The 24,321-nt window shown below is 43.5% G+C and overlaps 2 protein-coding genes across 5 annotated transcripts in view; both read left to right on the top strand.

Moving 5' to 3' along the window:
* The window catches only part of GRAMD1C (GRAM domain containing 1C), a 75,259-nt gene extending 67,114 nt beyond the window's left edge, over nt 1–8,145 (top strand). For 2 of the 3 annotated variants that reach the window (XM_036243459.1, XM_036243460.1), the window contains 3 exons: nt 524–634; nt 859–964; nt 6,640–8,145. In XM_036243459.1, coding sequence (XP_036099352.1) covers nt 524–634; nt 859–964; nt 6,640–6,720 — 298 coding nt within the window. In that variant the 3' untranslated portion in view covers nt 6,721–8,145. The remainder of the gene's footprint in view (nt 1–523; nt 635–858; nt 965–6,639) is intronic. The other variant, XM_036243461.1, reaches the window with a different exon arrangement.
* Nucleotides 8,146–9,021: 876 nt separating this feature from the next.
* On the top strand, nt 9,022–16,933 carry ZDHHC23 (zinc finger DHHC-type palmitoyltransferase 23). 2 transcript variants are annotated; one of them, XM_036243315.1, is made up of 5 exons: nt 9,022–9,140; nt 9,721–9,915; nt 11,904–12,611; nt 14,285–14,452; nt 16,666–16,933. In XM_036243315.1, the coding sequence occupies exons 2-5, from the start codon at nt 9,755–9,757 to the stop codon at nt 16,931–16,933; spliced, it is 1,305 nt and encodes a 434-aa protein (XP_036099208.1). In that variant the 5' UTR covers nt 9,022–9,140; nt 9,721–9,754. The 2 variants fall into 2 exon arrangements, with proteins under 2 accessions (XP_036099208.1, XP_036099209.1); XM_036243316.1 differs by lacking the exon at nt 9,022–9,140 and having other exon boundaries at nt 9,519–9,915; nt 14,294–14,452.
* Nucleotides 16,934–24,321: the final 7,388 nt, after the last annotated feature.

Below are 24,321 nucleotides of genomic sequence, written 5' to 3'. Positions count from 1 at the left end.
TGTGGGCCCATGCTCTAACCACTGAGCCTAATTGGCCAGGGCTGAATGGTAATTTTTAAAAATTTCTTTTGGCTTCTACTGGGAATAACAGGTACATCATGATCTACCTAAGATTAGTCCATATTGATCTTCATTTTCTGTTTGAAGTTCAGCATTATGGGTTTATAACTGCTTAAGCCAAAAAGCATCCAAAAACAGATATTGAAAGCATGCCTGGTAGATGTCTAAGCTGGGGGATGTCACACATCAGCACTGGCTGGGATGTGCAGAGAGGAGATATGTCAGGGACAGTCCCACCCTACTTTCTTTGAGAACTTGACCGTCACTGTAGTTACCTGCTAACTATTTCCTGTGTCCATTTAAAACTTAAAAGTAATGATTTTATATAACAGGGATAATTGATTTAAATACTAATAATAATTAGTAATATACATTTTTGAAGGTTTTGTATGTATATTCTGCATTAGCAGTGCTTTAGGTCTAGACAAGAGTGGATTAACCAGGTATGATTTGCTCTGCCTAGCTTGCTGTTGCTAGTTTTGTTGAATGTGACACTGTTTCTGAAGTTGTCAAAGATAGAATATGCTGCTCAGACCTTTTACCGTCTCCACCTCCAGGAAGAGAAATCTTTAAAGTAAGTCTTTATTTCCCTTCAGCCTATTATTATTTCAATAGTTCTCTAATGCAGAAAACTTAATCCCTGTTTTGGAGATTTTGTTCTGCCAACTATTTTGTAGTCACACTTTCTTTGTTTCTTAAGTTTTTGTTTTGTTTGTAAATTATGGAACACTGGTGATTTCTGAAAATAAAAGATTAGCATCTATTCCCCTGATTTTTAAGATGGTATTTTTCTTTCAGCTTAGCCTCTGATGTGGTGTCACGAGCAGAAAACAGTCAAAAGCATAAGGATCAGGCCCATCGTTTGAAAGGCGTGCTCCGGGACTCCATCGTGATGCTTGAGGAGGTAGGCAGCTGTGTGTGCCCGCACCCCTGAATCCGGTGCTCCTCCGGCTGTAAGATAACATTTTGTATACCATTATTTGAAGAAACCACTACCCTTGCCAGTTTCTGTATTATGTATATTATGTATATAGTCACTTGTACTTTTTTTTTACAAAATGGAAATGTACTGCACACACCATTGCATGTCTTCATTTTCAATTAGTAATGTATTTTGAAGATGTTTCCGTATCATCATATAAACATTTACCTCATTCTTTTTTATATATTATTTTATTTTTTCCATCACCATTTATCCCCTTCATGCCCTCTTCCACCTCCCCCACACCCTCCCCCCTGCAATCACCACACTGTTGTCCACGTCCATGAGTTCTCTGTGTTGTTGTTTTTTTTTTAACTAATCCCTCCTGCCTCATTCTTTTTATTGATCCTTCTATATGAAATTTTATGCTTAATATTAACTCTTGGTTAACAGATACTGTATACACTGTTCATTATTATTTTTTTTTCTATTGACCATATGTCTTGGAGAAACTTCCATTTCAGTATATAAAGAACTTCCTATTCTTTTAATAGCTGCATAGAATTCAACTATATGAACATGCCTAATTATTTTTACCAGTTCTCCACTGAAGAATGAACATTTAGGTTATTTCAGTGTTTTGCTATAAACATTATCTTTTTGTTTGTTAATCCTCACCCAAGGATATTTTTTCCATTGATTTTTAGAAAGAGTGGAAGGGGGTGGAGAGAGAGAAAAGAGAGATAGAGAGACATCGATTGGTTGCCTCCCAAACATGCCTCAGGGGATCATACCTGCAAACCAGGTACTGCCCTTGACCGGGAATTGAACCCGAGACCCTTTGGTGCTCAGGCTGATGCCCTCACCACTGAGCCACACTGGCCAGGGCTACACATTATCTCTTGAACACAGTATTATCATTATGTGCCACTTAGTTCCATGAACCAAAACTTAGGATTCCCTTTGAAAAATAGAGATTAATATTTCCATTATAATATATATATGCTTGCTTTTCAAAATTGAAAAATAGAGAATAGAAGACCTATAGTTCTAGAATTCAGACATAATCACTGTTAATCTTTTATTTCTTTTCATTCTTTTCTTCTATGTTTGTTTTTTAGAAGATTCAACTATTGAGCATTTCTTAGGATATCAGGTGGGACACTGAAGGTTACACTTCAACTAGGCGCTCTTCAGATGCACAGTACCTGCAGTTCCTCAGTGACTTTCTCCTCCCACTCTCTGCAAGGAGTGGATTATATTCTCACTTTTCTCCTCCTCATCTCCTCCCACATGCCCCTCACTCTCAACTGATGATTCTGTGTCAAGAGACTTTCCCTTTCCTTCTGTAACCAGGTCTACAGACCCTCCAATAGCTGCACCCTGTTTTCTCCATTCCGATTAAACACCCTCCTCAGCCAGTGTCCCAGCACATGTTAGCAGGAGACTCCACACATCCCCCTCCTAGCTTCCCCATTTTCAGTCTCCCTCATTCAGTTGAATCTTTACCGTCAGCACTTGACCCTGCTCTTGTTATCTCCTACATTAAAAAACCTACACCATCCGCATCCTTTCTCTATCTACTCATCATCTCTCTACTCCCTTTCACAGTGAGCTCTTTTACACTTGCCTACTCTGGCTATCACTGCTTTATCCTTCATAACCTGTTCAGTTGTTTAAGTTTTATTTTCTCCAAAATCACTTGTTCACGTAGTTTCATGAGTTAACTTGTTTTATAAGGTTTGTTCAGAAAGCAGCAATCCTAGGACCCCAGGGAAGACAAAAAGAAACAGGGATTTTGTTTTCTTTCCTTTGACCTCATCCTGCCCCCATTTCTAATCCATTCTCCCAAATAAAGTTACAATTTTGGTTAGATCAATATTAGCATTGGCTTTGTTTTGACCAAGTTTGCTATTCTGAGCTGCATCATAGAATTAACCATGACTTTTTCTTTTCTGTGCTTTTTCTTATCCCTGAATTTCATTATGGTTGATTAGTTGATCCATATTATTTATAAGTATTTCATCCTCTGTCTGTTGTGTAAATCTCTTATCGTCATTTGCCTCAGGCATTCCACCAATGTAGCCTCTGACTGGCTTGTCAGGTCCTGTGGCCCTCAGTGTGGGTGTACAGCTGTCATCCACGGGGTTCCTGTTGCCCATCTACTCTTTCCTATATCCCATGTTTCCTGCTTTCTTGAGCTACTTCCTCTTTTTAATGGAGCATATCCTTTAGTAGCCTCCTAAGAGAGTACAGAGGTAATTATTTTAAGATTTCACCTGTCTGGAAATTTTTTATTCTGTTCTTTGGTTAATAGTTTGGCTGGGGGTAGAATTCTAACTTGGAAATAGTGTTTCTTCAGGATGTTTCAGTCATTGCTCCATTGTCTTTTGACTTCCAGTGTTACTATTGAGAATTCTGGAGGATGTTATCATTCCTAATCCCTTAATGTGGAAACTCATGCCCTTTAGTTCTGGGAAGTATTGAATTATACAATTGATGGTTTTCTTCCCTCCACTTTCTACAGCTCCTAAAACTCAGATGTTGGCTTTCAATCAATTGGACAGGTTGCCTAATGTTTTTTTTTCCAACTTCCATCTCTTTTGCTTTTTTTTTTCTTGTTGTTTTGCTTCCTTAGCAATTTCTTCAACTTATTCTTTAAATTCTTCTATTGAGTTTCTCAGTTTTTGCAAATTTTTAATTTCAAAGAGCTTATTCCTCTGAATTTTTTATGACATTGTGGTATTTTTAAATAGCTATATCTTTATCTCTCTGACCATATTACTGATAGTTAAACAATTTTTTTTCTTCTTGCACACTCACTTTCCATGAAAATCCTTTCCCTTTTGTTTTGATTTCTATCCCGAGAATTTCTTTAGATGTCTGTAGTCCTTGGTTGTCTGCTTGTGTGGATCAGAAGCTCTTACCATGTGGGTCAGACTGGTCTCTCCTGAAATTCTCCTTAGATTTGGCTGGGCTGTTGGTTGAGAAATCTTGATCTTAGTACCTTTAGGTGTTTCCTCTTGGATGGGTCAGTTTCCACAGAGAAGACTCTCCCGGTCTCCTATCTGAAGGATTTGAGGACTGGCTGCCAGCATTTCAGGAGCTGAGTGAAAGAGGGATGGGGAGGTCAGAGCAGAGGGGATAGTCTCAGCATTCAGTATACATTGTTTGTATAATCCCCCCACTTTTGGTATGGTACCTCTGAGCCAGAGAGCCAGAGCCCCTCTGTTTCATCCTCTCCAGAAAATAAAATTTTAGACTTCTGCCCAGGGAGTAGGAGAGGTCAGATGCCCAAAGGTTCATCCACTTCTTATTTTAGCCCCTTCTTCTTAATGCCCACTTCCAGAGGTCCCTGGCCATGAATTCCTGAGGCTTTGGGGATTCTTCAGGATAAATTCAGTTGGTTCTCAGCTTTCTCTGCTGTTAGCTTAGGATTCAGCTTTTTCAGGTCTGCGGAGTCATCCATCTGCTTTCTAGTCTCCCAAGTTGTGTTGCTATTCACTTTTTCTGTCCTCCCCTTGTGGTTTATGTATTTAAAAAAAAAAAAAAAAAATCCTGCCCTGGCCGGTGGGAACGTCATCCAGTGTACCAAAAGGTTGTGGGTTCAATTTCTAGTCAGGGCACATACCTAGGTTGTGGGTTTGATCCCCAGATGGGGCACATATGGGAAGCAACTGATTGATGTTTCTCTCTCTTTCCCTTCCTCAATCTCTAAAAAATCAATTAAAAAAACAACAAACAAACATATTCTCAGTGAGGATTAAAAAAAAAAAATCTCCACCCTGGCCGGTTTTCTCAATGGTTAGAGCATCGGACTGCGGTCCAGAGAGACCTGGGTTCGGTTCTCGCTAAGGGCACGTACCTCGGCAGTTTGTCCCCGGCCCTGGTTGGGTCCTGTGGGTGGCAACCACTTGATGTGTCCCTTTCACATCGATATTTCTCTGTCTCTTCCTCTCTCTCCCTCCCACTCTATCTGAACAAAATATGGAAAAATGTCCTTGGGTGAGGATTAAAAAAAAAAAAAAATCCCCTAGTGGGGTTTCAGGAGGGAGCAAAACTGGATGCATGTATTTAATCTACTTCCTCACTGTAGCTCCCCTGCCTTGTTTTCTTCTCTACCTTCCACCGATACTCCTTGAGCTCAGATCCCCAGTGACCTTAGCTTTTAACCTAAATGCACCTTTTTTTAGTTTTCATCTGTCAACATTTTGACAGAACTGACCACTCTTTTCTTAAAATGTATCTAAAAAAAACCCCAGCTTTATTGTGAATTGATTCATGTATTATAAAATTCAGCCCTTAAGAGGATTTTGGTATATTTATAAGGTTATGCAACCATCACCACTAATTCCAGAGTTTCATCACCCCCAAAAGAAACCCCATTCTCATTAATAGTCACTCCCATCCCTCACTCTCTCTGCTCCTGGCAGTCACTAATCTACTATTATCTAGTTCTATAAACTTGCCTATTTTGGACATTTCCTATAAATGCAATCTTTTGTGACTGGCCTCTTTCACATAGCATAACGGGAAACTCCTTTTTGCTTTAAAACCATCTCCCGTACCTGACCTCTTCCTGGCCCAGTGCTCCGGGCTCTGTTAGATTCTCTTCCCTTCTCCTCTGCTTCCCTTTGGGTGATTACACCCACTGCCCTAACTTGGAATTCCACATGTGCCAGTGACTCCCAGATCCATCTTTACCCTGACCTCTTTCCTGAGCTCCAGACTCATACAGTCACTTGCCCACTTGGCATCTTCACCTGCATGATAGCAGGCATCCCAAACTGATCATGTCCAAAACAGAATTCCGTTTTCATCCTACGCCAAACCCAATTCTCCTCTAGTTGACCTCATTTTAGAAAACAATATTACCATCCTCCAGTTGCTTAAGTAACAAACATATATACTTAACTGACTATATTTATGTGTGTGATGATGTGTTTTAGTTCTGTATTGCTTACTAGTCTGTAAGCTCTGTGAAGGCAGAGATAGTGGCTCCTTGGTTCACCATTGAGCATCCAGTGCTTCGTACAGTGCATGTAACAGATAAGCAAAACATATTTGAGTGATGAATACAAAGAAGAATAAAATGCAGTTCTTCTTTCAAGTTGCCTACAATTTTATTGGAGAAGTCAGATGTCCATGTGTACTGTTAAAGACTGTAAAAAAATACAAAATCAAGTGTCAAAGTAAGTAGTAATGCTTTGGGAGTCTAGAGGCAGGATGATTAGGGAAAACTACATGGAGACAGTGGGATGGGTCAGTTTTAGATGGATGTAGACAAACATGAACATAATAGCAAGCACAGGCCTGGAAGTGAAACCTGAGTTGTTTAGGAGATAGTGAGACCACTGCAACTTCAGAAACCATTTAAGAAAACAAGCCAGCCTTTCCCTTTGGATAATTTGATTATGGACCGGATGGGAGGTAGAATGCATAGCAATACATTGTAGGAAGACGAGCAATCCTCGAGCAAATGGGAAGGACGCTGTAGCAATCCTGACAAGTACCCCAAAGAACCAGTTGTTTTATATTCAGTCTTTTATTTGGGCATTTGGTATAAATGAAATTATATTAAATGTAAATGTGAACTATGGCATAAAAATGATCAGAAAAATTTAAACAGTCTGTCTTGAAAATTATTTTGTTTGCAGTTGAAGAGCTCACTCATTATGCTTCAGAGAACATTTGATCTACTAAATAAGAACAAGACTGGCATGGCTGTGGAGAGCTAGTGATCTAAACGATTGAAATTGGAGAGATCCTTGAAACTAACAGAAAACATCTTGGAGAAAACCAGAGAATGAAGGATTCTATTTGTAATAGGAACATTTCCATATTTTCTCATTATTGAACATTCTTTTTTTTTTTAAACATTCTTTTTAATAACATTTATTTCGTAATTAGGCTTCGATGGCCTTAAGACTCCATCCTTTTGCTTCTTATACATAAATCTAAGCTGTGAATTTCTCCAGTGAAGCATGAACTATATTGTGGAATTGAATTTCTGTGATATGAAAAGAAAATGACACCTTGGCCTCGTTTTTACAGTGAGGTTTGAAGTTTGATGCTTTATCTGTTAGCACAGAATCAGTGTGTATCCAGTTGGCTGCTTTCACAGTTGAGATACATTCTAGATGCTAAAGACAATCAATATAAGAAGAAACCTCTAAACCATTATGAATTTTGAAGGATCAGTTTTAGGCATATTACATTTCTAGATTTGCATACTGTAAATATTACAATGTCTTCATTTATTTAGCATGCAAATGTAATAGACTTTTGACTCTGCACATTGATGATAATTATCTGAAAGGTTCTTCAGCCATGTTCACCTTCATGACAGTTTTCTTTTTCAGGTAGCTATCAGAGGTGAGATTATCTTGCCTCTTAATACATCAAATGAATTGAGTCAATTTCAGAAAAGGAAATACATAGGATATCAGCACTCAAAATGAAGAACCATGCTCTGAGTTTTAAATACTAGAAGATCAGGTTAAAATCTGGGCATTTAGTGATCAAATAAATACTTGAACTAAGCGTTACTTCAGCTTAGCAGTCTAATTTGTGGATTAATTTTCAGTAGCCACCTATAGCTTCATTTATTCCTTCATGTGTGTGGCTGGTTTTACTCATTAAAAGTTGTAAGACACAAACTTTAGTTCTTTGGGTTTTAGGCATGTATATCTCAGTACAGGTGATGTCTCTGGAAAAAGAGAAAGACAGTGCAAAATAACTGGTGTATATTCGGACTGTTTTAACAACTATTGCCTTTAAATTTCTTTTTTTCTCCCTAGAGTCACCACAGCCACATGAGATTGCTAAAGTTGTTTTTGAGATGCCTGTAGAGAAAGCATTGACTTGATTAGAGGGAAAATGGGTTTCTCTGAGTGACTCCCAACTTACCTACTTTGGGGAACCAGTGTACCTACCTGGGTTTTTTTGCTTGTTTGTTTTTAAATAAGGGTTTATGAAGTGTCTGGCTGTGAGCAAGAGTGACTGGATTATAAACGTGAAACCTTGTTCTCTTAAATTCACAAAAATGATCAATGTACTTCATTACATACCTCAAAGAAAATGACCAAAGTTGCTTGATAAATTACGACTAAATATTTATGTATGCCGAATTCAGCCTATTGTATTTGAGTGTTAAATAAATTGAGTATCTGTAAAACCCAAAATCTGAGTTGTTGTTTTTCTTCCTTTTCTGTTGGGGGGATGGGGTTGGGGAGACACCCAAAAAAGAATAGCCGACTGTAGTGAAAACATGTGCATGGGCTTACACTCTTTGTAAAATTTTGTGTAAAAATCAAAGAGGACTCTCAGATCAATTTCATTTCAAATACTGTATGCATACTGCTGGAACAAAAACACTAGCTAGGCCTGCGGGTGTAAGGTGGAGACTGCTCTCAGAAATTAAAAAAATGAGTAGGTTGGGTCATTAGCAGATCGGGGACAGTTGCGGCCTTTACGGGAAGGTTAGCGAATTTGGAGCGGTATCTCGGTAACCTCTGGCGGTGGAGATCTCCCGCAACGCCTGTGGCGGGCGTCTGAATGACGGCGGGCGGACCCACGGGTTTCTCGTACTTGGAAAGCCTTGGGGCTCTCGGGTTTCCCAGGTTTCCGTCTCGGCCCCTCCCCTGGCCAAGGCTTTGGAGGCAGCCTTGCCCACGCGCCACCCGCAGGCAACGGCGGGGCTGGGCAGGGTCTCCGCAGTCGCCTCGGGCGGGCGGGGCGGAGGTGCAAGCCAGCCAGGCTCCCGCCGTCGGGACTCGCTCCGAGAGCCGGGCGAGGGAGGGGTCTCGCCGGCGGGCTCCGCGGGGCGGTGGGCGGTGCACGTGCCGGCGGGCGGGGTTCCCGGCGCCGGGGGCGGGGCACCCGGAAGCGCGCGGACTTGCGGCCCGAGCCGGGCTGGCGGGAGGCTGCGAGGACGGCGTGGGGAGGTGGGCTCACCGCCCGGCCGCGGCGCTGTGGTCACAGGTGGGCGGCGGCGAGGACGCAGCGAAGCGGAGCCGGAGTGCCCGGGACTCCAGCTGTCACGCTGGGAGTCCTGCAGAGCAGAGACGGGGGACGCGTCCGCGTCGCTGGCGGAGCCGACCCTTTTCCCTCCGCCTTGGCTTCCTTGGCTGCAGCCGCACCTCCGCCCGGAGCGCAGGTAACTTCCCTTCCAAGGTCATTCTCATGGCGGGGCGGTGCTCGCGTCCCGCCCGCGTCCTCACGATTGGTGGCGGCGGAAGAGGCAAGCCCTGCGCGGGGCTGGAGAAGCGGGCTGGACGGCCACCCGGAGCGCTGGCCGGGCAGTTGGTGGCTTTCCCAGAGCCGGGTCGTCGGCCCCTGCAGCCGGAGTGGTCGCCGGCTGCAGCGGATATACGCTGTGTCTCTGCTCGCAGCCCGGAGGGTGAGTTTCCATCCGCGCCCAGGTTCGGGTGGGGACCGCTCAGCCCGCACCAGCAGGGGCGCACCGCCACCCGCTTCCCGGCTGTCCCGGGCAGCGTGGTCGGCTGTCGCCATGGGAACGGCCGGTGCCCAGGAGCCCCACTGGGTGGGATGGGGCGGTGAAGGCGGCTCAAAGCCCCTAGAGCGCCGGTGCTCCCCGCCTGGGCAGCTCTGATGAAAATGGGACCCCCGCCCCCTCTTCTCATTTTTTATTTCTCAGGCGTTGGCGGTTGAGCAGAGAGAGGCGTGAATGTGTTTACAAGATGTGAGTTGTGTTTTTCCCTCCTTTATCCTTTGAGGGCTTCTTAAGCCTTATGGTGACAGGTGGGAATCATGACACAGAAGGGCAGTTTGAAGTCAGCGAAGAACAACAAAGCGGAAGAACCTGAATTGGAGCCCCTGTGCTGCTGCGAGTACATAGATAGAAATGGGGAAAAGAACCACGTGGCTGCCTTTTTGTGCGATTGCCAAGATCTGGATGAAGGGTGTGAGAGGTAAGAGCAGTGTTTCTTGATGCTGACCCCATTGGTCCTTTTGAGAACTGCCATGTATACTTTCACCTTAGCCTTCCGGAACTCTGGACTTTACTGGTGATTCTATTTCCAAGGATTGAAAATTGAGAGTTGTCTTCTATGTCAAGAGTAAGGATTTTATAAAGATGAATTACTCTGTCGTGCACAACTGTCTGTTCAGCTCAGTTTTCTAGGACCTAATTTTTCATTAAAAGGGAGAAGATGCATGGAGAGAACAGGCAGATAAAGGGATAGTAGGCAAATTAAATGTGTGAAAAAATAAAATGCAGCCCAGCAGAATCTAATTTTCGAATGAACACAGTACCAGAAAATTCCTATGTTCTCAGTGATCTCAGCATTTAGAGACTGACTACCTGGGACTAGACTGCACCTGGCCACAAAGGGCCTTGAGGGTTGAAAGATCATTTTCCTACTGTTGGCACTGGTTTCACCCCTTGTTTCTAGGGGAGTAAATCCAGCTAGGAAACACATTCCTCTCCCAGACTGGCTGTTTTCAACATGCGTGGCAACACTGTTTTGTTCAATGCTATTATATTTGGCTTTTATTTTCTCTATTAATCCAAGTGATGGAAATTACTATCCAGAAAGATCATTTTTAACATCACTGAAAATTTTTGGTATCAAACAGTAATAGCCAGGCTTTTACCCATTTTCTAAGTAATATATTTAACCATTGTTGCCATATGGAAAGCATAATGTGGGAAGAGTAAGGATGTTGGAAACTTGCTTTTCCCATTAATAACTACTTCTGCTTAAAAAGTCATTGCAATGACAAATTGCTGACTTAGAGCTTGGTGCATTAATTTAGCATGAAAAGCATTTTTGGGGACCATTGTGGTCTAGTACCAACCTAGACACCTGAATATCCCGTAACCCTTTTGTAATTCTTACTTGACAGTGTCTATAGTCTTTTTCCCAGGTGTCTTTAAATATAGATTCTTTAGACTTAGTCTAAAATCCATGAGAAAATGGAGCACTTTGTGCTAATGAATGGAGAAAGGATACTGTTTCCATAATCATCACTCAAGACTGCAGCTCTTCCATTAACCTTCTAACTCTTCTTCCCTCCCAGCCCTTGAGACCCACGCTGTCCCAGAGTTCTCTCCTCTGCTGTCTCCATACCCTTCTCTGGAGATCCCTGCATTTCCACTCTCCCGAGGCTCGAGATGACTCCCATATGGTTATCTCCCACTTTCAAGTTCTAGCCCTACTTTTTTTAATGGTTTCAAATCACTATGATCATTCCTTAAACTGTTCCTAGCTGAAGGATGCAAAAAAAGTCAATGATGCTCAGTCATTTGACTCACACCAGTTTGATCTCCATTCTCCCCCATGCAGATCCCTGCCCCCACTAAACTGGTTCACTCCCTGGGCCCAGGACAGGTTTGGTGCCATACATGGATTTGTCCACTGGACCACTACCCACCTTCTTCTCCACAAGTACAAATGCTAGCAAGCTGTCAGGGTCAAGCACAGATCCTACCTTTTCCACTAAGACTGCAATGACTCCGCCCAGAAGTCTCTCTCCTTTGAGTACTCCTTATGATGTTTGACTGTGACCGTTCATTGGGTGGTTTTGCTGCTTTGTCACTTACCCAATAATTCTTGAGTTCCTATGTTGTCTTCACAACTACATTGTGAATTTTTTTTGAGACTTTTATGTCTACACCCACCCAAGTCTAAACGGTACTTGTATGGAATGAGTGTATTTATATGTATTTGTTTCATGGAGAAAGCATTTTAACTTAAATATCTAAACATTATCTTCTGGTTCATACTAAAAAATGATACACAGTTTTGAAAATAGCATGTTTAGTAGTCAGGAAGTAGATAGATTTGGCCTTTGGCCTCTTTTATCATTTATCCTGCTGTTTGGCCTACAGTGTTCAGTGGTTTTTAGTTCAGCAAATCCATATGAAATGCCTTCTCTTTGTGCTCTTTCTGAATAGATGGATTACGTGTAAATCCGTGCAGCCAGAGACTTGTGAAAGAATCATGGAAACAATCTCTGATCGCCTCCGAATTCCTTGGCTTAGAGGAGCCAAAAAAGTTAACATTAGCATCATTCCCCCGCTCATCCTCCTGCCCGTCTTCCTCCGAGTGGCTTCCTGGCATTTCCTCCTGGGGGTGGTGGTTTTGACCTCCCTTCCTGTGCTGGCTCTGTGGTACTACTACCTCACTCACAGAAGGAAAGAACAGACTCTGTTCTTCCTGAGCCTCGGGCTGTTCTCTCTGGGCTACATGTACTATGTGTTCCTGCAGGAAGTAGTCCCCAAAGGGCATGTGGGGCCCACTCAGCTGGCTCTTCTTACCTGCGGGTTATTTCTGATCCTCTTAGCTTTGTACAGAGCCAAGAAGAATCCAGGCTACCTCAGAAATCCAGCAAGTGAGGATACCTCTCTAGGCAGCAGCCAAGTTGAGTGCCTGACCAGAAAAGGGCAGAAGACCAAAGGGCTCCCCAGTGCGGATATGTCGGGCATTCTCAACAACCGCTCGCTGAGGGATGATCAGAAGGGCTCTTCCAGGTTGTTGGCTGGAAGTCCCACCAAGGTGAAGGAGGACTGGTGTGCCCAGTGCCAGCTGGTGCGACCAGCCCGGGCATGGCATTGCCGAATATGTGGCATCTGTGTGAGGAGAATGGATCATCACTGTGTCTGGTATGTGGGAAAAATTTGGAGGCTTGCAAAGTGTAAATTCACGTGAGACTCCAGCCGTGTTTAATCTTCCTTTGTATCATCCTAAATCTCTCTCCTTCCCAGACTTACATCTTGTGGATATTTGTGGGCTGTTAGGATGTTCCCACTTAGTCATCAGATTTTCCGAGTTTCACAAATTTAGTTCTTTCACAGTCATTTCCTGAAGGTGTTTTTTTCTTTTTCCTTTTTTTTGCTATTCTTTTGAGCTGCCCCTCATTTATCTTCTTTCTAAGAGGAAAACATCTCCAGTTGAATGATTTTTTTTTTTTAAAGAATTCATCAAAATCAGTATAGGCATATTTCCTTTTGGACACAGTTCAAGCAAGTGTTCCTGTATTTTTAGGTGACTCTTTTGTCCTCTCACTATCTGTCCTCAATCATGTTGATGCTACTGATGATTCTAGTCTACATCATTGAGGTAAGGTCTTGCCAGATAACTCCCTAGTTGGTTATTGGCGGAGAGAGAGGCTTTTTGGGTACCTACCCTCTGGCCAGTGACAAATGAGGACACCTAAGGCCTATAAGATGTAAAGTGAAACTGTTAAAGTTAAGGTTGCAGCTTTATTGAGTAAATCTTAAACTCATTCTAAAGGGGATATAATTAATTCAGATGTGACTGCTATAAGTAGCATGTTTGCAACTTTATTGCTCTTAAGGCAGTCGAGGTCAATGAATTACCCCTTTTTAGGACTAGGGTTCTGGTTATGTAGCATGGCTCCCTCTCGGAGGGGATGTCAGAGAGGGTGAGGTGCAGAAAGGCCAGAAGGGCATCAGGTGTGGGCTCAAGCACAGCACAGCTCTTTCTGGGGCTTTGTCTTTCGGAGTAGACAGGTGTTTCATTTTTAGATTTTCCACTTTGTTCTCTCTCTCTCTCTCTCTGAGCGTTTGGCCCATTTACAAGTGCAGAAGGCTCGACAATCTCGCCCAAAAGGGGATCTCTACCAACAGGGCATCCAGGTGTTCCTGCACACCCCACCATACATGCTCTACAGATGGCTGTGACACACTCTCTGCATATCACTGAGTTGTTCTTCATCCCACACCATGTTTCTAATCGGATCTTTTTATTAATATGTTTTTAACATATATTTTTCGATACTGTGTAACACTTCTTGATTTTTTTTTGATTTTTTTTTTCAGAGAGAGAGAAACATGGATTTGTTGTTCCAGTTATTTATGCATTCATTGGTTGATTCTTCTATGTGCCCTGACCGGGGATCGAGCCTACAACCTTGGTGTAGCAGGACAACCCTCCAACCAACTGAGTGACCCTGCCAGGGCCTGTGTAAAACTTCTGATTTAGCATTTTTAAGTTTTCATAACTCTGCTATCACCCTTTCCATATCGTGGTGATTATAATATTAACTCTTCATAGTTGGGTAAAGATTTGTTAGCCAGATTCTGCTTTTTACTTCGTCTTGTACTTAAACCAATGATATGATTTCACTTCATAAAGAGCAGAGACTATAAGACTACATCTCTCAGTGGACACGTTTTTACTTCTCTAAAATTGAAAAATAAGAGAACTTTTTAAAAACCAAAGTTCACACTATTCCTTTTTTGTTTAGTGTCTGAGTTATATAGAGAACTTTTTAAAACGTGTTTTCTTTTTCTCCCCCCTGTGCTGCTTTGAGGATAAATAGCTGTGTCGGAGAATCAAATCATCAAGCATTTATACTTGCCCTTTTGATCTTCTTGCTCACCTCGGTGTATGGGATCACGCTGACCTTGGACACCATTTGCAGAGATAGAAGTGTCTTCATCGCTCTCTTCTATTGTCCTGGAGTTTATGCAGATTACAGGTGAGATGCGAATACCCCAGCATGGAGGCCCAGGAAGAGGAGAAGGATGTTGTCATAACTGTGAGGGGCTATGGTTTGCTACTAGGTTAGGACAGGTTATGGGGCTTTGGGGTATCTCTGAAATTGCCAAGAAAATTGTGCAGTGGGTAGGTGATTTTTCTAGGGTGCTGTCAAAAGGATCATTGACCCTTTAAAGTGAGAACTAGTACTATGTAAGTAGGACCAACTGGCTTGATCAGGGACTTCCAGGGTCAAATGACCACTCACATGCCCAAGCAAGTGACAATGAAACTGAAACTAACTAGCAGTCCCAGGGTATGTATGTGGTCCATTTCGTCATAACCAGCGAACTCCTCACTGTATTGCTGCTTTCTGGCGCTTTTCAGTCCAGTCTTTTTTTTTTTTTTTTTTTTTTTTTTTTTTTTTTTTTTTTATCCTCACCTGAGGACATTTTTCCATTTTTTGTACAGATAGAGTGGGAGGGAGAGAGAGGAAGGGAGAGAGAGAGAGAAACATCGATGTGAAGGGACACATCGAGTGGCTGCCACCCGCACGACCAACCAGGGCCGGGGACAAACTGCAACCGAAGTACGTGCCCTTAGCGGGAACCGAACCCGGGTCTCTGCGGACCGCAGGCCGACGCTCTAACCGCTGAGCCAAACTGGCCAGGGCTCAGTCCAGTCTTAATTCATTGCTTCTGACCCTTTTGTGAAGTGCTTGCAATCTCTATGACCTTCCTTTTCTATTTAACCTCTGTTGGTTTTTCCCGTTCTACTTTTTTTTTTTTTTTTTTTTTTTTTTTTTAATTACCACTCATGATCACTGTGGTATCTAGGTCAAATTTTCCTCCAGCGTTGTTCATTTGGGCACCTTTCTAGATTGTGAAGATTTCCATGCTTTGAAGAAGCTGGGATTTTTCAGCTTTGGCCTGAGCCACTGAAGGTTACATTTTTCTCTCCCACCCCTGCCTCTGTTCTTTGTTCCCTCCACCATTTTCTGTGACGTGGGTGTCTGTGGTGTCTGGTCTGTGAGCTGGGGCAGCTCTGCCCCATGGTCCTTTCCTTTCTTCTGTTTTCAGAACAGTCCCCGCTTTCTCTACATAGTGCCCCTGTGCAGGCATTAGTGCAGGTCTGTGGACAGATCTCCCCATTGCCATTAGAGAGCTAGACCTTTAAGGGCATTATTAGAATAGATCGGTCCTCCTCCGTGGGGGTAATAGATTCCTCTTTATTTCTTCCCATGTTGAGAGTCTTAGTAGGTTGTGAAATTCTTCAGTAACACTGAAATTCTTCAGGAACTACTATTCTTAGCAGGTGTGACAAATGTCCTAAAGCAGAGCATGTCTGTATATTGCAAAGCATGAGTTCTGGAGACTTTCCTGGGGGGCCACTTAAACAAAATATCCTGCCATGGGTCCTCCCTGCCCTGGACAGGCAGTTCACATCTCCCAGTTGGGCCTCGGTTTTCCTTCTCTTTGTGGTGATTTAATCATCTCTAAGGTCCTTTCAGTTTAACAAATGAAGATTCTGAATGAATTTATTTCCCCTTAACCCATTTGCAAATGTTTGAATGAAAATAATCAAGGGGCGGACACGGATCCGTAGCCTCTTCTCCAGCCTGTGAATAAGCTGAAAGGAGCTTTCTCGTCCTGTGTGGCTGTCTGGCTTTAGGAAGCAGAATCTGAAAAGTGACGGTGCCCCTACACACCCTCACACACCCTCACGGGGAGGGCTTCTGGTGCTGGGCGTTGTCTCTGTCTCTGTGCTCAGCAGCACTGGACTGAAAAAGAATGGAAATTAAGAAACTTCCCACCCACAGCTTCCTTGAGGATGTTTATTGCCTTCATTTTCTCCTGAGTTAAGAACAAATTAGGAATTATTCACTCATTCAACAAACAGCCCTCGAACCCTGTTACGTCAGGCACTGTGTTGGTTGTGGGGCATACAGAATGCAGAAAACAGTCCTTGCTGTTCCAGTGAAAAAGGGCTGGAGGAAGAGGCACCGATAATTAAAACCCAGAACAGAACGTGTTCATTGACAGTCATCATTTAGGCAGGTTATTGGTGTTTTGAGGATAGGCGAGTGTCTTCCAGTGGGATGACTGGGGAAGGTGCCCTCGTCCTGGGAATAAGTACTCCTCGTGTACCATGCTAGCAGAGGGACAGCTCTCTGAGCGTGAAACATGGCAGCCCTGACCCACCCTCCCCCCCCAGCTCGGCGCTGTCCTTCACCTGCGTGTGGTACTCTGCCATCATCACAGCGGGCATGGCCTACATCTTCCTCATCCAGCTGCTGAACATCAGCTACAACGTGACCGAGAGGGAAGTGCAGCAGGCCCTTCGCCGGAAGACGGGGCGCCGGCTCCTCTGTGGGCTCATCGTGGACACGGGCCAGTACAATAGGGGCTTCCTGCGGAACTGGCACCAGTTCTCCACCCTGGGCACGGCCCCCTCCCAGCACCCTGCCGAGGACATCGTCTGAAGTGCCTTCTGTGCGGCTGTGAGGGCGGCGCCTCCCTCCGCTTCCTTCCATTGTGCACTCCAGTGTCCACGCGGGATGTTCGCTTTCATCCCTAGTTCTTACAGGCATCATAGGGCCACGCTCAGGTTTAGACTGGACTGGAGAAGTGAGTTTTTCTGACTTCACAATTTAAGATTTTTATATTGAAGCAGTAAAAGCAGAGCCATTCCTTTCCAGTCACCTTGTTAGCTAACTCAGTCACCAGAAGTTGAGGAGGATGTGGATTGCTGATGCACAAACTGATCGAAGCAGTTCCGTCCCTTACTGGAGGGAGAGTTCGGGATCTGGTCCTCTGTTCACTCCTAATAGCCATGTGAGCCTTTGTCGAGTCACTTCCCCAGGTCTCAGGTTCATCTGTAAAGTGGGGTTCTGACGCCTGCCCTGGCTGCCTCCCAGTGGTCGTAGGGGTCACATGGCAGGTGAGGTATGTGCGAAGCACTGGGAAATAACTAAAGCACCAGAGAGAGGTATGAAGTATAATTAGGGAAATCCTAGCCTGAAAAAAAATGTTTGTAGGTCAGAATATTGAAGCCAATATTATTTGAGTAACCTCTTAAGGCATTTCAGAGTGAAAAAAAGATCCCCAAAAACTGTGTGTACAGTTATGGGAACCTCTCTTTCAGAAGTCTTAGTAACTAATTCAAGACAGGGTAGCAGACGGCCAGGTGGATCTACACTGTCATCCAGTCTTGAAAGGAGAGTTGATACCAATTATGAAAATAGTTATCGCTGGTGTAATGTATAATGGTCAAGAGTTTGGGTGATGAGTTCTTATATGTATCTTATTTCTTAGATATTTATTGTTTAGATTTACTCTAAATCACTCCAATAGGCATTAATATTTTTCCTCTTTCCATGTCTCACCTGGTGAGGTGCTAGCCACACTCCTGACGATGGCTGGAAGAGGAGAGCAGACGCTCCTCCAGGGAATACGTGACTCTCTTTCCTGGGGAGGGCTGCTGGTTAATATCAAGGGCTTGATGTTTTTTTTTTTTGTTTTGTTTTTGTTTTTATAGAGTGGGAGGGAGAGAGAGGAAGAGAGAGAGAGAGAGAAACATCGATGTGAAGGGACACATCGAGTGGCTGCCACCCGCACGACCAACCAGGGCCGGGGACAAACTGCAACCGAAGTACGTGCCCTTAGCGGGAACCGAACCCGGGTCTCTCGGGACCGCAGGCCGATGCTCTAACCGCTGAGCCAAACTGGCCAGGGCAAGGGCTTGATGTTTTTGTCTGTGTGATTCAAACATGTCAGCTCCAGCACCAAGTTGCAATCATCTGTCTTCCGGTGTTCACATTGTTGGGGCATGGACTCTCTTTAAGGGGTTGATTGACATTTCTTCTCATTCACCTTTCCCTAGATAAAAGTATCTCACCAAGAGAGAAAAAACAGGGTATATGTAGTTTCCACTAAAGGATTACTGTTCTTCCCTAGTTCTTCCTAAAATAGCAAGTTGTTTTAATCCTATCCCCAAAATGAAAATGTATAAAGGATTAAATATTAATGTGTAATGGGTTTATTCTGCCACAGAATTAAGATGAGGCAATTTCAGATGGGGAGAAAAAACTATCCTGAAATATTTGGTTTTGTACCTGTATTTCTTTTAAAATTGAATTTATTGGGGTGACATTGGTTAATAAAATTATGTAGGTTTCAGGTATACATTTCTATAGTACATCATCTGTATCGTGTGTTCACCACCCCAAGTCAAGGTGTTTTTTTTTTCAATCCCAAAGGTAATTCATGAGTCCTTAAATTCACCTTGGCTTATATAGCTTAATATAGGGAAAATGCTGCCAGGTTTTTCAGTCCTTTTGTGCATGCTTCTGTAACAAGAGGTTTGTAAATGTTGAGAGGAAATAGTGCTACTTCCTGCAACTCGACCCTCCGTAGCTAGCACCGTCCCTAACCCCGCCAGATCGAGGCTGTCCTTAAGACAGCTTGTCCTTGCTCTCCCCAGAGATGGTTTAACAAAGGACAGGCTCCGTATTCCCCTGGGGTGAGCCAAATAGCAAGTCTAGGGGTGTTAGTAGAGGCTGTGGTTTCAGCAGTGATGCATTCTCCCTGGCCCAGAGTCAAACATGCATTTGGAATTATCACTGGATCTGATATAACGAATTCCCTCTGTGTAGTTTGGTATGAGAGAGACAGTAACAATGTCCAGGACAGCACACGTGGCCAGAAATCTCTAGTTGTAGTCTCCTGAATGCCAGATGGCTAGCCAGCTCTGACTGTCTAGCAATGGATAACATTCATAGAAATATTAGTATAGTCAGTAATTTTAGCCTCTTGCCAAAGTCTTTAAAAACAATCAAAATAATGATATGATGAAGATGAGTAGCACCAAAAAGACCAGTCATTGGGGAGAATTAGGAATGATCACCATCTTTATAACCACATACCCATGTTACCTGGATGGAGCAACTAGTGTCCCTCACTTGGATAAGGACTCTTCATGTATTCTGGCTTATTGGAATGAAGAGGCTTGTTTTAAGTTCCGTGAGAACTTCACGATTGGCAGTTTACAGAAGCAAGCTCAAACCTTAGAAAAGCTCAGTGGTTGTGTGTGTGTGTGTGTGTGTGTGTGTGTGTGTGTGTGTGTTGGGGGGGGTGAAAGTCGACCGAAGTCTCTGCACCAAGAGGACAGCGAACGAGCAGCTCTTCAGGAGCAGTGCTCTGCAGGCTTGGGGACATCCTGGGCCTAGACTCCTAGACTATGAAAGATTTTTATGCTCTGAAACTATTGGGCAGATTTTGTCCTTTAAAGGACAAAGCCTCTGTGAATGAATGCATCCCAGAGAAACAATTGGTGGTGGCCGTGGGTACTGCCCTGCAAACCTTGGCTGTAGGAACAGTCCACCCCCAACGTAATTCCAGACAAGTAGATCCCCTTCTCTCCCCCCACACCTGCAGTTTCTGTTAATAAACATACTGGACGTGGAGCTTAGTGAATGATCTGTATTCTAATCAGCATTACTGTCATGCCGGGTGTGCTGTTTCTGAGAAAGAGAAATGGGCCCATTTGAAAGATTCAGTGGGGAAATAGTTAAGGATCAGAATTGCATGAAAAGAGAAACTCCTTCAGTATTTATAGTGTTATGACACCCTAGAGTACTGTGGTTACAGCTGAGCCCACCTGAAATGAACTGATTGTTAACGATGCTGCTTGGATAGGTTTCTCTGATGCTGCTCAAGTCGAGCCTTGAGTGTTTCAGGGACACAGTTGCTTGTGTCGCCTCAGCCACCTGCGTGTGTGTAGCATACGGTAAACTTGTGCTAGCCAAGTAATGTTTTCCTTCCTTCCTGAAGTAATTGTCGTGTTCCACTGCACCATCTGCCTAGCAGAAAGACTTCTACAAACTTTCTCTTATGCAATAATCCTGGTACTTCGAATTTTTTTTCTTTATTGATTTTAGAGAGAGGGAAGAAGGGGGAGGGAGAGAGAGATAGAAACATGGATGAGAGAGAACATTGACGGGCTAACTCCTGCATGCCCCCCACTGAGGATTGGGTCCACCACCTGGGCATGTGCCCTGACTGGGAATCGAACCAGCGACCTCTTCGTGCATGGGTTGACATTCAGCCGCTGAGCCACACCGGCTGGGTAGTAATAAAATATTTTTAGCAAGAGAAAATTTCCTACACTAGTATATTCCACTGCCAGAAAACAAGGTTCTCTGGAATACTGACCATCTGCTTAATAGACTATATTTCCATTGGGTTGGACATTAGATTTTTATTATAAAACTCAGCCAGTATAAACAAAAACATGTCCGAGAAGCACAATTTTAAGTAGGATGTTTAAAAATTAATGTTTTGTCAGATTTAAGGGTCTCTTTAACCTAGGTAAACTAGTTTATAAGAGTTAACTTTATTTTAACCATATTTTGGTACCCTGCATTTAAAAAAAGAATTTCCTCGCCCTGGCCGGTTTGGTTCAGCGGTTAGAGCATCGGCCTGCGGTCCAGAGAGACCTGGGATCGGTTCCCGCTAAGGGCACGTACCTCGGTTGCGGTTTGTCCCCGGCCCTGGGTGGGTTGTGCAGGTGGCAGCCACTCGATGTGTCCCTTTCACATCGATGTTTTTCTCTCTCTCTCCCTCCCACCCACACTATGTGAACGAAAAATGGAAAAATGTCCTCGGGTGAGGATAGAAAAAAAAAAAATTTCCTCAAAGAAGCAGTGGATGATAGACTTTTGCTTGAGGCACCTGTTAGGAATCTGTTTTCTCAGCAGCAGCTTAGCAAGTGCGCCATTTTATATTAAACATCGCAAAGCTGGCGCAAGGGGAGGAGAGCTGAGCTCATTTGCTGCTGAAGAGAACGCCGTGTGCTCCTGTGAGTGTTTGCTGTGACTGATGCAAACTCTGTGACATCAGCTAAATGTGGTCCTGTTGCTAATGGCCGTTATCCCTACTTCAATGGGCACTGAGTGTCTCGCTGGAGCATCGGCAGCAGGCCAAAGCTGGACGCTGAATGAAGACAAGTTTCCTAGAGCTTGTGGCTGCTTCCGACTTGGGCGTGTGACTTATTACTACTCTAGCCCTCCTGATGGCACCTTCCACGTCTAGAAAATTCATGCTCTAAAGGCAGCTTGAAAACCAGATCTCTTCTAGTTCCCGATGCACCCGAAAGCCTGTATTTTCAAGGTGGGGTCACTGACAAGACAGAACTTGCTACAAGCTCAGCTTGTGCTTCTGTGGTCTGTCCGGGGGGTTGGACAGTGTGAGTTGTTAGGGCTTTTGAGCCTTTTCATTTGAGTAGGTTTCTGGGTCTGATGTTACAGACTAAAGGAAACCCAGGAATGTTTATTTAATATTAAACTTAATTTTCAATGTAACTGGCCTAGCAACATTAAAGGGGATTTCTAAAACCAACTCTAAAGCCAACATTTTGCACTGTTTCTATACTTGTACTCATGTTTTCTTATCAACTCAGACGCAGACACAAGGCCTTTCAAATGGAGATTTAAAATTACTGCCATTTATGTAAAATAATGTGCTGTGACCAAGTTATTTAAATGGAAAATAAAGTGCTTTACTTAAGGAAAGAGTTGGTGTTTCCTGATGTGTCTCCAGAACTTCTTTGCTTCAAGAAAAACCTGCATTGTAGCTGGGCTGTCTCTCTGGCGACCTGGATGTCCCCAGCCTGTGGACCTAAAACTGTCATATTCCTGGTGGTTACTTTTCCAGTTTTGTAGGTTGGGGGTACTGCTTATTGGGCATTTTGTTAGCAGTAAACTTTAAAATCCTATCTTTAAGCTGGCCCAGCAAGGCCCTGGCCGGTGTGGCTCAGTTGGTTGGAGCATCATCCTGTACACCAAAAGGTTGCAGGTTCCATTCCCAGTCAGCTGATTGATGTTTCTCTCTCTCCCTTCCTCTCTCTCTCTCTCAAAAACAAACATGTTGCCCTGGCCGGTTTGGCTCAGCAGTTAGAGCTTCCCGAGAGACCCAGGTTCGGTTCCCGCTAAGGGCGTGTACTTCAGTTGCAGTTTGTCCCTGGCCCTGGTTGGGTTGTGCTGGTGGCAGCCACTCGATGTGTCCCTTTCACAGCGATGCTTCTCTCTCTTCCTCTCTTTCCCTCCCACTCTATCTGAACAAAAAAAATGGAAAAAATGTCCTCGGGTGAAGATTAAAACAAAACAAACAAACATGGCCTTGGGTGAGGATTAAAGATAGCCCAGCAAGAAACCTAGGTTATTTACTACATTTTTTCCCTATGTCTCCTTAGAAGGTTCTGTAAGTAGGTAAAAAGTTCTTGCTGGCTCAATCAGAATACAGCTGCTAAAGACTCAACTTCTAAATGATGCTTGGGGTGAAATAAAAATAAAAGAAAGTGTAAGAGAAAACTTAAGCTCCGTTGGTTTACTCAGGCCCCTTGCATGTTTACTTAAGGGAATCTGTACCGGCTCGGTATGCAAATAAAATTGGTATTTGATTTCTAGGTGCTAATATCAGGCAATATTCTACAACTGTACTACAGTTAAGAATAAACAATGATTTAGATGGAAAGAGATTAAATACGAGTTACTTTTAGTTCCATTTTCTTTAGTGGCCATTAGACTTAAAATGTTTTCAGATGACTGTGGGGACAGGGATATTGCAGAAGAAATAAAGTTCAATTTAGGGTGTTTTGCCATATCCGAGTAAACTACACATCTTCCATAGAAAAAGGGCGTAAGTCATTTTGCAGGTGGTATAGCTATAGCTAGATTTCGCTTCCAGGAAGTAAGAGATTATAACAATTTACCGAACACAGAATTGTACTTTACCAACTCATATTTTCAACTTACCAAATGACAGTTACCTCAGGGCTGCAGGGGACTTCCTCATTTTACTCTGCATTCATCTGCTGCTTGGATTTGTTGTAATAAACATGTTTTGTGATGAAAAATTTTTCTAGCAGATAATTCAGTTCACAGAGGGGAGTGTCTTTATAGTCTTTAGCACCTTAAAGTTTAAAACATTCTTTGAATTCAAGATAAATATCTTGACATATAGATCAAACTGAGCCGAGGCCTAGAAGCCAAATCAAGTATTACTTAGAAGTTGCAATTGGGAGCATGAACAGACATTTTAAAATATGTTTTTATTGAGTTTTTTAGAGAAAGAAGAAGGGAGAGAGAGAAACATTGATGTCAGAAGCACCGATGAGGCTGAACAGGCATTTTAAATACATTGCTGGACTTCCCTTCTTGCTTATCAAGGTGCACTGAAGAGAAGTATCTTTGGTGCCCCAGTTTCTCTGAAATTAGGATGCGCTGTTACCCTTTGCAGCAGCTGCAAAGAGGGCCTTCTGATAGCTGGTTTTCCATCAGGGGTAGGCAAAAAGGACGGAGTCTGGCAGAACGCCAGTGTGGATGCTAAGGTACTAGATGCCTGGCCACGTATGACTCCTTTTCTAAGTGCTCACTGCTTTTAATTTCTATTTAATTAAAGTCACAATTATCAGGAACTCACATTATGCTATAAGTATACATTTTCCTCCACAAGCTCAGGCAAGCAAACACCTGTCCTTTTGAAAGTTTATGATGCTAAAAATACACACGATGCATTTGAACAGTGGAACAGGAACAGTTCCTGTGGATGACCCTGCAGTGATAAATGCTTTAGTGAACTGATGAGCAACCCGAGAGATAAAAGAAGTACGAATTCAAAAATAATTCCTTTGATCCAAGAAGTATCTGTCAGAACATGACCAGGTAGAAGCATGGATATGTGGGTGGGTGGAGCTAAACATATTAGGGACCATGGACATTCCCGTCCTGAGCACGACACTGGCTGTGTCCACCGCACACCAAGGACTCGTCTTACACAGGGGCCGAGCGTCTGACTGCAGGACAGCCAGGAG

This window comes from Molossus molossus, unplaced genomic scaffold, assembly GCF_014108415.1.
Source record: "Molossus molossus isolate mMolMol1 unplaced genomic scaffold, mMolMol1.p scaffold_m16_p_5, whole genome shotgun sequence".
Lineage (NCBI taxonomy): Eukaryota > Metazoa > Chordata > Mammalia > Chiroptera > Molossidae > Molossus > Molossus molossus.
This window is presented reverse-complemented; position numbering and strand designations above follow the sequence as displayed.